Source organism: Aricia agestis, chromosome 21 (assembly GCF_905147365.1).
Source record: "Aricia agestis chromosome 21, ilAriAges1.1, whole genome shotgun sequence".
NCBI classification, from domain to species: domain Eukaryota; kingdom Metazoa; phylum Arthropoda; class Insecta; order Lepidoptera; family Lycaenidae; genus Aricia; species Aricia agestis.
This window is the reverse complement of record NC_056426.1, coordinates 8,610,458-8,628,179: the sequence shown is the minus strand read 5'-3', so window position 1 is coordinate 8,628,179 and position 17,722 is coordinate 8,610,458. Positions and strand designations below refer to the sequence as shown.

The 17,722-nt window shown below is 35.9% G+C and overlaps 2 protein-coding genes across 2 annotated transcripts; one reads left to right on the top strand and one right to left on the bottom strand.

Annotated features, from left to right (window-relative positions):
- Positions 1 to 455: 455 nt before the first annotated feature.
- On the bottom strand, positions 456 to 13,205 carry LOC121737576 (nucleolar protein 56). The gene is made up of 8 exons (XM_042129233.1): positions 13,188 to 13,205; positions 12,598 to 12,802; positions 11,744 to 11,911; positions 11,100 to 11,298; positions 10,675 to 10,938; positions 9,664 to 9,818; positions 2,329 to 2,499; positions 456 to 1,391 (listed from the first exon to the last, which is right to left on the bottom strand). The coding sequence occupies exons 1-8, from the start codon at positions 13,188 to 13,190 to the stop codon at positions 1,171 to 1,173; spliced, it is 1,386 nt and encodes a 461-aa protein (XP_041985167.1). The 5' UTR covers positions 13,191 to 13,205; the 3' UTR covers positions 456 to 1,170.
- A 426-nt stretch (positions 13,206 to 13,631) lies between these two features.
- LOC121737575 lies at positions 13,632 to 16,871 on the top strand. The gene is made up of 2 exons (XM_042129232.1): positions 13,632 to 14,934; positions 15,263 to 16,871. Exons 1-2 carry the CDS (start codon positions 13,735 to 13,737, stop codon positions 16,442 to 16,444), a joined length of 2,382 nt encoding a protein of 793 aa, XP_041985166.1. The 5' UTR covers positions 13,632 to 13,734; the 3' UTR covers positions 16,445 to 16,871.
- Positions 16,872 to 17,722: the final 851 nt, after the last annotated feature.

The window sequence follows — 17,722 nt, the reverse complement described above, 5'->3', positions numbered from 1 at the left end:
AATGTTAGCTGTGATTATGATGACTTTGACATAAGCAACCAACAGAATCTCACGGAATTCCGAATACGGAAAACGTGTATATGCGGCCAGCCTGAATCGACCTTTTGACAGAATGTCTTGCTAATAACATCACAACTACAAGTCTTTCCAGTAAGTGCGCAATAGTTTGTGGCTATTTAAGTCACCTCTTCGATTAAACGACTTACTACAAACATCACAACTGTAAGGCTTTTCATTGGAATGTATTAGTATGTGACTGTTTAAGCTATCTTTTTGATGAAACGACTTACTACAAACATCACAACTGTAAGGCTTTTCATTGGAATGTATTAGTATGTGACTGTTTAAGTGACATTTCCGCCTGAATGTCTTACTACAAACATCACAACTATAACTCCTTTTAATCGTTCGCCTGGTATGTATTAGTATGTGGCTGTTTAAGGTAGATTTATGCCCAAATGTCTTACTACAAACATCACAACTATAAGGCTTTTCAGTGGCATGTATTCGTATATGACTGTTTAAGTGACCTTTCTGCTTAAATGTCTCACTACAAACATCACAACTATAAGGCTTTTCAGTGACATGTGTTAGTATGTGACTGTTTAAAATATCTTTTTGACGAAATGACTTACTACAAACACATCGGCGTATGTCAATGTTAGCTGTGATCGGTCGGATGGGTTTGACTTAACGCGACCAAATTACTTAGGTCCGTCATCTACCTAGGAATCAACTTCTCTGATAGTATATTTCTTATCTTATAAATTATAATTATAGTGGATTCTGCAGTTAATTCTGTATGAAATTTATCAAATTTAGACTTGCAACAAGTAGTTTGGAATTCGGAGCATGACATTAAACAAGGACAGTTCTAGGAAATGCGAATATCAACGCAGAAACATCAAGTTTTCACTGCAACACAAGGTGTAACGAAACTAAGTGAAAAGACTTCAGGGAGTCAATTAGTTTCCTATACATAGTTCGCTGTGAAAGTTGCAGTGCTGAGAGAGCAACATTTTTTTTGTGATTTGTATGAGCCATAAATTTTTTCCACACAAGGTTAAAAAAAAACTCCTTCAGTGCTGCTACTTTCACAATGAACTCTATATCTATCTAAAGTATTATCACATAATTTTGTTACAACCAGTATTTTTAACGAATGAGCTTTTAGTCTTCATCCATCGGTACCTCCTTTTCTTTTTTATCCTTCTTCTTTTTCTTCTTCTTCTTGCCGTTCTCTTCTGGCTGCGGCTGCTGCAGGGCCGCCTCCTCCATCGCCTGCTTCATCACCTCAATGTTCTTCATCGGTATATCACCCGTCTCGTAGAACTTGAGTCGGTCCTCAACCTGCTGCCTGAGCTTCTCACCGAAGACCGTTGTTTGGTTTTCTGGGAAAAGGTAAAGAAACTACAATAAAAAACCTACAGCTGCACAAAATTATGTATTCATAACTACCAAAGTTAGAGTGATGGACGAACATAACAGCGAAATTATAATTTCTTGTAGTTATTACAGAACCCCAAAAATTAGTATTACGCGAATGTCATCCAAGTTTTAAGAGGAGTCCACACCGTCGTTTTTCTATACAAACGTTGTCCCCTGTTTCCTCCCTGGATAATGCCGGTAGAGTTATGATTTTTTTCCTGAATATCTATGGCCACTATTAGCATGTCCCTATGTTTTCTTTTTTTTCATAATTTTATTATTAAAAAAGATAAGAACGTCCAAAAACCCAAAAAAAAAAAAATGGCCAGATTTTCCTCTGTGTTCAAACACCCAGAAAACAAAACTGGCTAGAATATACAAAAGAAATAAAACAAAGGAACACAGCTCAAGCCTTGCTTTAATTCTTATTGAAAAAAGTATTTAAATCGGTTAAGTTTTGGAGAAGGAATCAGCGGACAATGAATCGATTTTCTGTTCTTTTATTAGAACTTTTGTCGTATTGTCTCAATCGCGCTCTGCGGTGGGAGACTTGAGATTGGTGAGACAGCAATACATTTTCAAATACCTATTTTCAATTTCTCTCGCCCCTGGTGTATCCTCTTAAGCACGATATATTCGTAAGCATTTTGTCGCAGAGCACTTTTCTTGTGAATCGAAACGTCGGAAAAGGAAAAGTGCTCTGTGACAATAATAATTAATGAATAATGATATCAGAAGTAAAGATATAAGAATTTAATTAAAAGTAAAAAGAAAGAATTTATGCGTAACCAAGTTTTGGGCAACATTTAGTATATGATAAAACAAACAGTAGAATGTTTTCAATGGACTGTGACCAGTACAAATGTCTGTGTACTGATGATATACTATGACAAAACTTACCCGAGAAACAGTCAATACGCGAAGCTATCGAGCACTTGTTGGCCAAGTACCGGCTGATCCGGCCCTTGTTCTTGAGTCCAGCTCGGCCGATGAACGTGGAGTGATAGAGCAGACCGTACTTGGGTGTCTTGGAGCGAGTCTTGAGAGCGCGGAACAGAGCTTTCTCAGCACCTGGAGATGAATGAATCAATTATTATTGTGTACACAAGACAAATATAGTTAGGAAATCTATACTAATATTATAAATGCGAAAGTAACTCTGTCTGTCTTTCTGTCTGTCTCGCTTTCACGCCAAAACTACCGAACCGATTGTAATGAAATTTTGTACACAGATAGTCTAAGGTCTGAGAAAGGACATAGGTTACTTTTTAACTGCAAAAAAGGATTGTGAGAGGTGAAAATGCGTAAATTTGTTCAAATTAAGTTAGTTCAAAAAAATTATTATAGATGGCGCCGTGCCGTCTCCTACATCGCGCTATCGCTTGCTCAAACGTGTTACTATAAGAGGTGGTAAGGATGAAGCTTCCTTTTGCGTTTTTTTTTTTAATTATTGAGGAAAGTTGATCATTGATGTTCGACTTCGACCCTACGGCCCACTCACGTTTTTAATAATCCTACGCATTTAACTCCTTTTTGGAAGTCGGTCAAAAATAGGGGCGTTTTATGTGTGATGTGTCTGTCTGTCTGTAAATCTATCCATACTAATATTATAAATGCGAAAGTATCTCTGTCTGTCTGTCCGTCCGTCTGTCTGTCTCCCTTCACGCCAAAAATAAAATAAATTCGCATTGTAGTTCTTATGTGTGACAGCAGATGTCGCTTTTATCGCTTTTTTCAGTTGGTCAAGCGTGGGTTAGCGCGTGGTCAGCGCTCATCCCGGGGGTCCTGGGTTCGAGTCCCGCCGACGGAACAAAAAGTTTTCAATGTTCCTGGGTCTTGTATGTGCATTACATATTAAATAATATGTATCATAATAATATTTCAAAAATCTTAAATATATTTTATGATTTTGATGAGGGAAAATGTTTTATTTCCATGAAAATATCGATGAAAATTAATTCGCATTATAGTTCTTATATATGACAGCAGATGTCGTTTTTAATGCCGATGGCTCCGTAGCTCAGTTGGCACAGCAGATGTCGTTTTTATTGCCGATGGCTCCGTAGCTCAGTTGGCACAGCAGATGTCGTTTTTATTGCCGATGGCTCCGTAGCTGTTGGTCAAGCGTGGGTTAGCGCGTGGTCAGCGCTCAACCCGGGGGTCCTGGGTTCGAGTCCCGCCGACGGAACAAAAAGTTTTCAATGTTCCTGGGTCTTGGATGTGTATTACATATTATATAATATGTATCTACCTATAAAAAGTTTAATTAAAAAAAAAAAATATTATGTGCGCACTATATTTTGGGTATTTTGATTTAAGGGGTATCAGGGTTTTAAAAAGCTTTTGACACCAATTTTGTTGACACCGCGCGCTATAAACTGAAGTCCACGCGGACGAAGTCGCGGGCAACAGCTAGTATACAATAATTATACAAAAATACGTAATACAACAATAATTATCGACAAAACACACATTGGTGGCAGCAGAGATGGGAATAATACTTAAGACTTTTTTAGTTGTCACTAATGTTGTTGTTCACTAATTCGTCGACTCTCGAGGTGAACGGACGTGTTTCGAGTTGTGTATTCAAGTGGTGTATTTTTTGTGCTGTGTGCTCTCCGAGCGTTGGAGCCCCTGCAGGGTGCTGTCTCTTTGGAGCCTTCGCCCCTTCAGGATTGAGGACTTCGGATTGTGATTCGTGAGTGTGGCGGCCTCGGTGCGGGTTTGCTGTTTTTGGAATTGTCGAAAGGTTGAGGAGTCGGCGGGGCTCGAACCCGGGTCCCTCGTGCGGTGAACTGTGTTCCTAGCCGTTCGACCACTGGAACGTGAGCCGCCGCTACGAAATTTTCATTCGCTTTCGTACTGCAATCTTCTAATATTATTATGTCTGCAGCCATGAATTGCCACGGTTGTGAAAACATTCTAAGTAAGAGCAACTTCTTGAAATGTACTGGATGTCACTCAAAATATTGCTACGAATGCCTCAATGTTACGGTAGAGGCAAATAAACAATTAAATGCCGCTCAACTGGCTTCTCTGCGTTGTCCATTCTGCGAAAATGTTACAAGACGAAAACATAATGACGACGATACCCCTGTGCGTCGCAATCGAAAATACGATTTGTGCGATGAATCCTTGAATGTGTCTTTTAGTCAAATAACTACTGAGTCAAATGTTGCTCTTAATATTCCGTCAGGCGCCGAAAAAGGTAGCGAACCTGTCACTTTGGAAAATATAGGGAAGCTCATGGATCAAAAACTTTCTCTTGATTCGTCTTTTATGACCAACTTAAGATCTGTACTACTGAAGGATATGAAGGACATGGTAGCCGCGGAGGTGGGGCAAGCTATTCAAGCGGTAAAAGCGGACTTTACGGCTACTACCGACTTTATCACAATGGAACAGAACGACATCAAGAAGGATATCGCTGAGAAAAATTCTCGCATAAAACACCTTGAGACCGAGCTGTCCAAATCCCAAACTACACTTACAAAATTACAAAAACGTCTGTCCACTGTGGAAAAAATCTCGCGGGACGTAAATCTCGAAATACATGAGGTCCCTGAAAGTAAATCCGAGAACTTGATAGCATTATTTAAGGGACTTTGTCAGTGTTTGGATGTTGTTATCTCCGAAAACGATCTTAAGGCGTGTCGTCGCGTGGCGAAGATGGACCCCAGCTCGAAAAGACCTCGTAATATCTTGGTCACTCTCTCGACGCAACGCCTGCGTGACACACTTATATCTGCAGCTACCCGTTTCAACAAGTCTCACCCTAACGACAGGCTGTCTTCTGCTCATATCGGTTTGTCTGGCACCAATTGCAGAATTTATTTGTCTGAACACCTGTCTCCCGAAGTTAAAGAAATACATAACATGGCCCGTAAATTCTGTAAGGACAATAGTTATAAATTTATATGGATCCGTTTTGGCAATATCTATATTCGAAAAAATGAAACGAGTCCGGCCATATTAGTTAAAAATGCTGAGATGTTAAATAAACTAGTTTAAGCTTTTTCACTTTTTGTTGTGTCTATATATAGTTTCTTTTAAGTTTTGCAATGATTAAAATATATTACCAAAATGTAAACCGAATAAGAAGTAAGCTCACACAATTTTATCTAAATGTATTAAATTGTAATTATGATGTCATCTGTTTGACGGAAACTAACCTTAACAAAAGTGTATTCGATAGTGAAGTTATTGATTCTCGCTACAATGTTTTTAGACGCGATCGTGTAGATACTCTATCGAAAAAAATTGAAGGTGGAGGAGTCTTACTGGCTATCCACAAAAAGTACCATGTAATCCGTCAGGCAGCTTGGGATAGTGATATGGAGGATATCTGGATAACTCTTTTACCTAACTCGCACACTGAATCACGCTTTCATCTATGCGTTTGTTATCTGCCACCTGACCTTAGCCATAATCTTCTAGAAAGCTTCTATAACCACTGTCAAAATTTACTTATTAATAGCTGTCCCGCTGATAACTTCATGCTTGTGGGTGATTTCAACACCCCCGACTATTACACTGCATGGTGTAATAATACTCTTAATACAGCTATACCTCATACACACAATAAAAAGCTCTACCTTCTAAGCGAATTTTTGTCTTTCTGCAACTTAAAACAGTATAATAATGTGAAAAACTGCAATGATCGTGTTCTTGATTTAGTATTGTCAAACATGGAGACAGTAAGTGTTAACGAAGAGATCGCATTAAGCCAAGTGGATAAGCACCATCCCTCAATTCTAATTAGCTTATCTTTACCTAGAATGTCTAAAGAGCTTCGTCAATGCTTCGCTGAACGGCTAAATTTTAAGAAATGCGACGTTATAAACTTAAAATCTGATTTAAATCGTGTTAACTGGCAGGATACTTTACGAACTAATGATATTAACTCGTGCACAGATGCCTTTTATGACACACTATTTAAATTAATAAAAAAACACACTCCTACCGTATCTAATAAGACTTCATCATACCCCATTTGGTATAGTAGGGCGTTAATTAAATGCAACCAAGAAAAAAATAAATTTCATAAACTTTACAAAAAATTTGGAAACCCTCGCGACTATGATGTGTTCTCCATGCTTAGACATAGGTGTAAAACTCTAATTAAAACATGTTATGACAAATATATTTCTGCGACCGAACGTTCTCTAAAAACAAACATAAAATCATTTTGGCGTTATGTGAACAATAGAAAAGGTCACGTTTCTATACCGAACACTGTCAAATTTGATGGTATATCGTCATCGAACGGTCAGGAGGTTTGTAATCTTTTTTCCCGTTACTTTGTTTCAGTTTTTGATAGCAGTCATGACCTCCAAAGTGATCGCAACTTTTCCACTAGCTCTGATAGCAATTGTTCACCTAACACGTTGTCGAATGTGTTAATCAAAGAAAGTGATATCATATTAAAAATTAAAAAACTAGATCCTAATAAAGGTGCCGGGCCAGATTTGTTACCCCCTTATTTTATTAAGCTGCTTGTTATGGAGTTATCTATGCCTCTAACTATCATTTACAACAAATCTCTAGTCAATGGCGCTTTCCCTGATCGTTGGAAGACAGCACATATTATCCCAATATTTAAAAGTGGTGATAAGACAGATTGCAGAAATTATCGACCTATAAGCATTCTTTCCTGTTTCGCTAAAATATTTGAATCTTTAGTCTATAGCCATCTTTATAGTCACATGAAACCACTTCTTTCACACAAGCAACACGGTTTTATGCAAGGTCGATCAACAGTCACAAATTTATTGGAATATAAAAATTACCTCTGCCAAGCTTTTTCTATTGGTAGCCAAGTAGATGCTGTATACACTGATTTTACGAAGGCCTTTGATAAAGTAAATCATCACCTACTTTGTCGTAAATTAGCATCTTATGGTATTCATGGGAACCTGTATAGATGGATATGCTCTTATCTAAAGAATAGGAATCAACTGGTAGCGTTGAAGGGTTTCATTTCCTCACCAGCCAATGTTACATCGGGAGTACCCCAAGGTTCCCACCTGGGGCCACTATTATTCGTGATTTTTATAAACGATTTAATACTAGAACTGTCTTGTAATTGTCTATTGTACGCAGATGACCTTAAGATTTTCAACTTGATAGCTAAAAATGAAGATTGCTTGGCCCTTCAGCGAGACATTGACAAAATATCAGATTGGTGTAAAGCAAATCGTATGTACTTGAACGTTGGTAAGTGCTCTGTTATCTCATTCACTCAAAAACGTAATAAAATTAACTGGATATATAGAATTGATGGTCTAGCGCTTACCCGCGTTCAAGTTGTTAAAGATTTGGGTGTTTATTTTGACGAGAAACTTTCCTTTCGTATTCATTATGAACACATTATACGCAAAGCAAATCAAATTCAAGGATTTGTCTTAAGGACAACTAAAAATTTCAAAAAACCCAACAGTACTCTATATCTATTCTCCACTCTCGTTAGGACTATCTTAGAGTACGGGAGCCCCGTATGGTCTCCAAATTATAAAGTTCACGTAGAGGACATTGAGCGTGTACAAAGGAAATTTGTCAAGGTTCTTTTCTACCGTTATAACCCCGGACGTTCCAATTTAAATTATCATGATAGGCTAGTTAATCTCAAAATACAGACTCTTGAGAATAGGCGCATCTTTGCTGATCTTCTTTACTTCTATAAAATTATACATAATTTATTAGATTCACCTAACTTACTCTCGCATATTAACTTCAATATAAAATTTAGTGCTCGTAGAGCAAATAACATAAACCTGTTTGCCTTGCAAGTCTACAAAAATAATATATCCTATTTCAACCCTTTAACACGCATGGCTCGCCAATACAATAATTATTCAAAACAAAATAAAAATTTAGACATTTTTGATAAACTAAAATCGTATATAAAAATTGTTAAAGACATCCTCCATATCACATTAGAAGGTTCCAAATAATCTATTTTTAGTGTTCACCTTTTTTTTTTTTTTTTATATATAGATCGGTAAATTATTATGTATTAGTTACTGAGCAAATGTTATTGTTTGCAATGTATTTTTAATAGTGTGCACATGTGTTACCTTACAATCCAGGTCATAAACTGTATTTATCATTTTACTTCATTTTGATTGTAATGTGTTTTGTGCAATAAAATAAATAAATAAAAAAATAAATAAGTTGTACAAAATATAATAAGTATCCTATGTGAAATTTCCGTGTTTCGAAAATTTGAAATGTTTACAAATCTCAGTAATGCTACCGATTAAAATATGGCGTATTAATTAAATTTTCATTCACCTTTGGATCACTCTTCACTCCGACTCATTCCCAAACTACACGGCAGTTCAAACAAACGCTTTACAAACGGCACCAGCATTTACAATTTAAAATTGACAAAAAATTGATTGTAGCAGTATTAATATCACATTAACTATTAAGAAGTTAATGTATGTTAAAATATAGCAGTTGCTATAGCATAATTTTATTACCACAAAGTATAAAACTTTGCAATAGATCAATTTATGCATTTCCATATGTAGCTTGTGCTACATAATATGAAAGTCTATTTTAATCCATCTATAAGTACTTATATAATAAAGCGGAAGAGTTTGTTTGTTTGAACGCGCTAATCTCAGGAACTACTGGTCCGATGGCTATCTAACACTGAAAATTCTTTCAGTGTTTATCAGTATTTATCGAGGAAGGCTATATCCTATATTTTATCACGCTAAGACTAATAGGCGCGAAGAAATAGGGGAAAATGTGGAATAAACGGGGGAAATTATTTGAAAGGGCTTATCTCATGAACTACTGCAGCAATTTTTCTGTTATTTGGCACATATTAGAACCACGTGAATGATCATAGGCTAATTTTGGTGAACTAATTTTTCTGTAAAATCTAATTTATGCGGGCGAAGCCGCGCGGAACGTCTAGTAGTATATAATAACGCTGACTGGTGGTTTTAACTGAACAATTATTTTTATCTCGGATATCCATTCATCAAGGAATACTTTAGAATTTAGGCTAAGTATATTTTTTAATTATTATTCTATTATATTATTGTATGGGTTTATTGCCTGAATTAAACGATTATTATTATGTAACATCATGCTGCAACGAATTGTAGCTAAGAATTAGTCGAAAATGTTGAAAAAACTAAAAAAAAATATTCATTGACGCGAATGAAGTCGCGGGCACCACCTAGAGAAGAAATAAAACAATAAAACTCAGTAAATTACCTAAAATCTGCAACGTAGATGCCGGATACTTGGCGAGGTTGGTGAGTGAACCCGCTTTGGAGATGAGACGGGCTCCCACCTGGTCACCGATGAGCGTGGTGAGGTTCGGGGCCACCGAGTTCATCTTCGTGTGCAGGTACTCGGATATCTGTTTCCTGGTAGGAGGAACGGGATCTATTTAGTTGTTTATAAGTAGGTTATCAGGGCGAACGAAGCGAGCCCTAGCATATCCCACAACCTGAACATTTTATAGTACACTTTACGGAAAAACTATCACGCCTATTGATTTGTGATTTAACATAGTAATTTTTATTTGTATGTAGATGTGTTATCATGAATCAGTCAAGATGTGATGACGCAAGTTCGGTTTAGCTAGTTTATTTCTTATTTAGTTGAATACACTGTCATTATTACTGTGGTATACTGTTAATACCATTAGATTAAAACATAAGTAGGAGAAAGTCCTAACTTCTAGTTAAAAGGATTGTAAAATAAAACACAGCTTGCGCAAATAGTTTGAATGGGACGCAAATAATTGTAGATTACACATACAGCATTTACAATAACTTTAAAACCTTTAAATTACGACAAATACGACAATGTAGCATTATTAATTACACGTTAACTAAGGAGTTAAAGTATTTCACAATGTGCAAATGTTATAGCATAATTTTATTACCACAAAGTATAAAACTTTGCAATAGATCAAGTTATGCAAGAAATTTTCTAATAAATATGTCCATTATACTAAAAACATTTGTACTTTGACCTAGCAGACCACTATCTCACTCACAAAACTATTCCTATCGCACTTCTAACTGTTCAACTGTGTCTGTCTGTGCGTTACATCATGCCTAAACTGCTGAACCGATGGGGACGAAATTTAAAATGTTTAAAACTTCGAGTCCTGGAAGAGGTAGTGTTTTATCCGAAAAAATTTGTGCCTCCGCGGTTAATCCGATTCCAGCGCAACAAAGTTGCAAGCAACATCTAGTAAAAAAACATTCTTACCTATAATCGCTCAACGCCACAACTCTGCCCGCAAACATCTGTATATTAATCAGGTCGACCGGTGATATATCCATGCCCATGGACATCTTAGAAGCATCCAAAATAGCCTGAGCCTTCTCAGAGTCCCCGAGTATCTCTGTTAGTGGCTCCAGAGACTCCTCCGACAGGCTCTTCCTGTCTTTAATGTATTCCGCACATTTTGTGTACAAGTAATTTTCAGGAACAACTTTGACAAGCTCTGGGAAGTGGTAGGAATACCATTCTCTGAAAACAAAAACTGACATTACCAATAGTTTTGCAAATGTAGTAGAATTGAGTATAAAAATTGTTACAAGATTATTAGATTATTATATCCACTCTGACGCTGGTAAAAGGCCATATGCTAAAAGGAGAAGAAAAAAAATAGACTGTAAAATGGCACTTACCTGATTCTCATGGAGAAAGTATTTATATCTTTATCCAGCTGATCCAACAGCGCTATGCTCTGAATGATCATGTTGTCCACTCTGTGCACGTTGAACTTTACTCGGGCTCGGGAGTACGAGTGACCAAGACCAAGTTGGGCCACATTGCATGCCTTGAGAGTTAGACCTTTGATGAGGGCGTGGAAGTGGTGTCTTATACCTAGAAATATTCAATAGGGTTAATCACTGAATGTTGGCAACTCAAACAGGAAGGAAATACAATAAATAAAAAATTGGCCAAGTGTGAGTCGGACTCGCGCACGAAGGGTTCCGTACCATTATAGAGCCAAAAATTGTGTTTTTTTTGTATTTGATTTTATTTTAATATTATTATTAAATATTAAAGTACACATAACTAAGGACTGTGAGAAAAATTCAAGTACCTACCTGTCGCCATTATTAATATAGACCAAAAAAGGTTTAAAAAAACACATTTATTGTATGGGAGCCCCCTTAAATATTAATTTTATTTAGCTTTTAGTATATGCAGGAAGTTAGTTTTACTTTTACCTTAATCCTTAACTTATATTAGCCCATTTTTTTTAGATTTAAGTAGTAAACAACATAAAATATTATAATATTTGAATAAATTTCCTATAACATACCTCGTAATATCTCTGGAACTGCTCCTGTATGAGAGCAGGGTATCTCCAATGCCTCGCTGATCGCTGCACCCAACTTGGGGTCTGACACACCCAGAGTGCATTTTGACCTCTTCTTCCTTTTAGGGAGAGCACCATCAAGGAACAAGTTCAAGTCATCTGGTATAATACCTGCAAAGCAAGAGTCAATATAAAAGTTCACTTGTGCTTACTGAACTGTTACTTTTAAAAGTTACAATGTTTACCAATGGAGAATGTTATTACTTATTTTGGAATATTTTTCAATCAAATAATATTTTGAAACAAGAATTCTCTCTTATATTCTATCTATCTATTTTATTTCGAATCCACAATCTAGGCATTAAAATATTTTTTTCCATTTTCCTGTTTCTAAAAACAGCCATGTAAGAAATATATCAACTTGCCAAAACTAACAGAAACAGAATTTATGAACGAATATTATGTATTTCATATTATTATTTTGGCTTCCTAACTAAGGCATGCTGACAAGTTTCAAGGTATACCTTCTGATGCATAACAGGCTATACCAACTGATACATCATATTATGTTATCTGTCCCCGAACCTGTTAGGTTAACCAATCAAGCCCCAAGTGGCCACCGACATCCGCATAACAATTGAATATCTAATGTGTCTGTGAATCTCACCATCAAAGCATTAAACTATCTGCAGGCTTAGCATGGTCACCATAGAAACAAAACCATTTTATGAAAGAATAGACAGTGACAGATGTACAAAAGAAATCAGCTACTTTGTCACAAAAATCTGTCAGTATGTTGATTATTTCCCGTGTCTAATGTTATTATGCTAAGCCTGCTGATGTTTATCAGGCTATACCTTCAGAAACAGCGTTGATGTTTTCCAAAGCAACCACCGCAGACTTGAACGGCTGGAACCCTATGAGAGTAACCACAGAGTTGAACTTCTGTAAATCGGTCACCGACTCCTCCACCTGGGGCAAGAAGGCCGCTAGCTCCTCAAACTCCGTCACCCGGAACAGTGAGAAGCCTGCGCTGTGCTCGAAGAGCACGAATAGTTTACTCTGTAATGTAATGATAAATTGTCATGGAGTGTTTTGAAAGTATTTTGATATATTTCCAGGTTAAATGACTTAAATGTTGATTGAAAAAGCATAAAGTGCTACCATGATTAAGCTTAAACGATGTTTATGAGCATTAATTAACAGTGATCATAGCGATAGAAACTCTTAACGTGTTTGGCTACTAAACTTTGTTTATATCCAATAACTTGCGTACCCGTATAAGAATTATTTCTAAGGTATATTAGTACTCATAATCAGCCCTTTTTATTTATCAAATAATGATTAAAACCCAAAATGTGCGTCATAGTAAATAATTTTATAACCTAAAAATACCACACGCACATGGGATTAACGCGTTTGTTAAAAATGCAAAATTATTACTCACCATGTTTATACTTTATCTAATACACTTTATTAACTCATATTACACTGAAATTTTTATTACAAACTAAATATTTTGCGAAAATTTACAAAATTTTAAAACCACGATCCACCTGCAACAAGCATCACAATATTCTTCTTCTTCTTTTTTGACCACAGACTACTTTTTTGACCATAGAGCATAGATATTAGAATCTGTCAAGTGTCAATATAATAAAATAATAATAATACTTTAAAGTTATACAAAATTTAAATATTGTATTTAGCAATGAGACAAATCACAAAAGAGATAATTAAATTGTAAAATTAATTTAATTATATAGGTAACAAATTTTAATTTAATGACCACGGAATCACGCGGAATATATAACATCCGTGATAATGACTAATTTATGACTATGACTTAACGGACTTTTTGAAAAGATTTATTCTCTATGGTCTAATTTGTTTTCAAATTTGACGCTGAGTAGTCGTCGTGCTAAAAATAAAGTTTTTTTGTGAAATTAAGTGATTTAAAATATTATTAACTTGATGAGTGACTGCTAAACTAAATGTGCACCATGGCTACAGTGGCCCAGAAGAAAGATCTCACTGAGACATATAAAAAGTGGACTGTTTCGAACGTTTACTTGTTGAACAAGGTACAAACTTTACCACCAGCGCTAAACTGCATTTTATCCAAAGAAAATGCTTTGGAGAAGCCAACACAGAACCTATTTAATCATTTAACTTACTACTTGGTGTCAATAATAGATCCGCAAGTGCATAATGGGCTTACATGGCCTCTGTACGATACCAAAGCTGAAAGAGCGTATAGAATGGAAGTTTCTAACTTTATTAACAATTACAGCAGTAAGGGACTAATATCACCTGTATTATCGTCATATTTAGTGAACCCCGGCTCCTATAAAGTCACAGTTTTGTTGTTTCAACTCTCAAAACTAGCCATGCAAGAAATACTAAAAGCTAAAATGAATGAGTCACAGAAGAAAAAGTACAATGAAATGACAGAAATATATCAACAAAAAGACACAAACTTCATAGAGACGATTGATAAAGAAACGCTGATCATACAAAACAAGTCCTCCAATTATTTGTACAAACGTAAAATTGTGGAACACGCAGCTGAAAAATTAAGAACTAAAATCACTGACATGGAAAATAAGTTATCTGATCTAAAATGTCAAGATTACATCAAGAATTTAGTTGATAATTATTTACAGAATCATAAAATAGACGAGGAATTGAAAACTGAAATATTAAAAATAAAAAACCTGAATGAGCATTCAAAATATTTTGATTACTGGTTACAGTATGTAGATAGCCGAATAGAAGCTATGGAAGATACTTGGAACGTAAAAGTTAACCCATTTTTGGATCTAACCACACAGGTTTACGAACAGACTGACTCATTGATAAAACGACACACAGGACAAATGGAGAAAAGTCTATATACCATAGAGTATGACGCACAGACCGACAAGATATGCACTGACCAGCTCGAAGAGCAAGTAAACAGCCAGCAGAAGTTCATACTTAAAAATCTGGAGAGAGATGGTAGACTGAGCTTTCCGAATTTATTACGAGCTTACGTTGTATCTATTTCTTTTATTCTAAACAATAATGTTGTTGGAGAGGAGATATTCCAGTTCAATGAATATTTTGATGCTTCTAGAAGGAACTATAAAGAGGTTCTATTAGCACTGGCATCATTGACTGAAAGAATAAAAAAGGCTGAGAGTAAACTTGAGGTAAAGCTATATTTTCTTATAATTACTTTAGTACCACATTATTTGTTTAATATTAAAATCCCAAGCTTTCCAAGAATCCACAATCGAAAGATTTAACTAGATGATGCCCACAAGTCCGTTGCGCCAAAATTTGTTTATTGCGCAAGAACCATATATATTTAAGGGATAAAAAGTATTCTGTGTCCTTTCCCAGTATTGAAAGTGTCTTCATACCAAATTGCAGCAAAATCGGTTCAGCCATTTGGGTGTAAAGAAGTAGCAGACAGACGGATATGCAATTTACAATAAGATGCTGTATGTTATTTCATAGTCACATTTTATTTTTCAGATACCTTCCACAAGCTATGATCTCACTGCTCCCCGGGATAACCTACAAATACCCGTCATGCCAGATTTGTCAGATCTAAAAATGAATAGAGGTTTCAATATAACAGCTGAGTCCTACACACCTTTCAACATTAACAAGAACCAATTCAAGTTGCTCCGAAAAACAAATGAACAGTTTAATAAGCCTATCCACCGAAATCTTGCACCGATCTATCAGGCACCAAAAGATGACTTCCTCAAAAGCTTAATATCATGCCGAGTTAGCGCATACGACATTAATGGTACTCACTATAATGACAAAACAGCAGTGTCATCTCACAAAGGCAACGAAACAATAGCAGAATGCACAGGATTCACAAAAGAACAGATCACTCGCTTACTATCCACAAGAAAGTCGAGCAGTTCAAAGAAATTTAGAAACAAACAAGAAAGACCGATCTTGAAGAAGAAAGGAGCATTATTTGATGAGTCAATACTATCTAATGACAGTAATGGAATGTACCGCAGTTATTCATCGCCAAATCTATTCGAAAACAAAGAGAGAAGACCGATAAACAAAATCCAAGGACGTAAACTGTCTATAATGAAAGAGGATAGTCGTTCACAGTTTGAGATGACAGGAATAACAAGCCTAGACTTTGACATTGACAATACACCGCAAGGCATCGCAGAGAGCTCTAGAAAAGAAGAAAATGCCAGCACACCAGTGATAATGATTACAAATACAGCAGAGGAAAGAATTAATAATATTCTCAGTAATATGGGTAACAATATCTCACCGATAATAGAAGTGTCACCGATTTTGTCTGGCAAAGACAATATGTCACCTCTGTTAGAAGCACCAAAGAGCGAGACCTTGAAGGTAGAAACGCCACAGTCAAACTCCCAGCTCATTAAGAAAACTAGCTCTTTAGAGAAAATAATTAACCGTTTCAAGAGGGTACGAGCAAGTGTGCTCCCAGAAAGAGAAGATATTAGAACAATTGTCGAAGAAAAGAACATTCTTACGAATAGACTTTTGTTACCGGACTTGTTAAGTCCAAGTTGCAGTAATAAACCGAGTGTAAATATTAATTATGATCAAATTGATATCGATAAGCCGGTCAGACGGCCTCGTGAGAGTCTGGGTACAGTTTTGGGTGTGGATGAAACGTTTTTAGATCAATTTGATTTGATAGACTGAAAATTATTGTGTTAATTTTAAGTGTAAATTATTGATTTTAATAGTATGTTGAGATGAAAGCATGGCTACTGTAAACCTTTCTTATTTTAACGTTAACAATGAGCTATTCATTAATACTATCTTTGTCTGATATGTGAGAAGTCATTGAACAAAATTTTTTGTTAGTATTTTTATTTATAAGAGTAAGGCTGCATTTCCACCAGAGATTGGGAGGAATGTGCTTACCAATAGAATTGCTTCATTGACATAACTTGGTCAGTGCAGCGATTCTATTGGATCTTAAAAACACATTCAAACACAGCCTAAGAGGCAGGCATGCTACTGTTGGCTAAAAACCAACTACAGCTTTAAATTTTGCAGGTCAAAACAATAAAAATCAGAATCATTGTTGTATTAACAAACTTGAGAGGTGTCAAGGGACACTCGAATGGAACGAAGTTATTTCTTATGTTCAAAAAACCTGTATACATATACACTCAAAAAATATTTAAAAAACGCCATCTACTGACGCTCAGGAATACTAACAACGCATTACTGCTTATTCTCAAAAAACGCCATCTAGTTGATGCACAGGAATATTATCAACGCCCTCTGCCCCTACCATGCAGGCACTAATAAAAAGTGTCGTTACAACTTTTTCAGTCTATCTCAAGGTGCAACGCGCTATAAGGAACTACGTTCCAATAGTTTGAAAAGTGTTTCATATTTTGGGACAAAACTTATGTCCGTAACAAAATTAAGGTCGGGTTGCACCAGAGGCGTGGTTAAAGTTAAAGTTATGGTTATAGTTAAGGCTAAATTTAACTTTAACCTTAACTTTGACCGGAGAAATTGACAGATGACAGATGGTCCAACAAGGTTATAAATGAACGTGGGCGAGGGCGCTGCTAGTAAATTTAGCCTATAACCATAACTTTAACCTTAACTTTAACCACGCCTCTGGTGCAACCCACCCTTAAACTTGTATGCCTATACTGCTAGATACATATATTTTTTAGATTTAATTATTATTTATAACAAAATGCCCAATTTAAGTAATCCCAGCGATTAATAATTATGTACTTTCCCTTCTTTACTATCGATAAGACAATGTAAATAATATATATTTTTAGATAATAATAAATATAATGTTACATGCATACTTTGCTTTCTTTTTTCCACTCTATGAATAGAATAGAATATTTTTATTGCAAGAATGTAGTGTTACAAAGGTTTTAACATACAACATACAACACTTGTAATTTTTTATAAATTTTTGTACCTACTTATATCATTTTC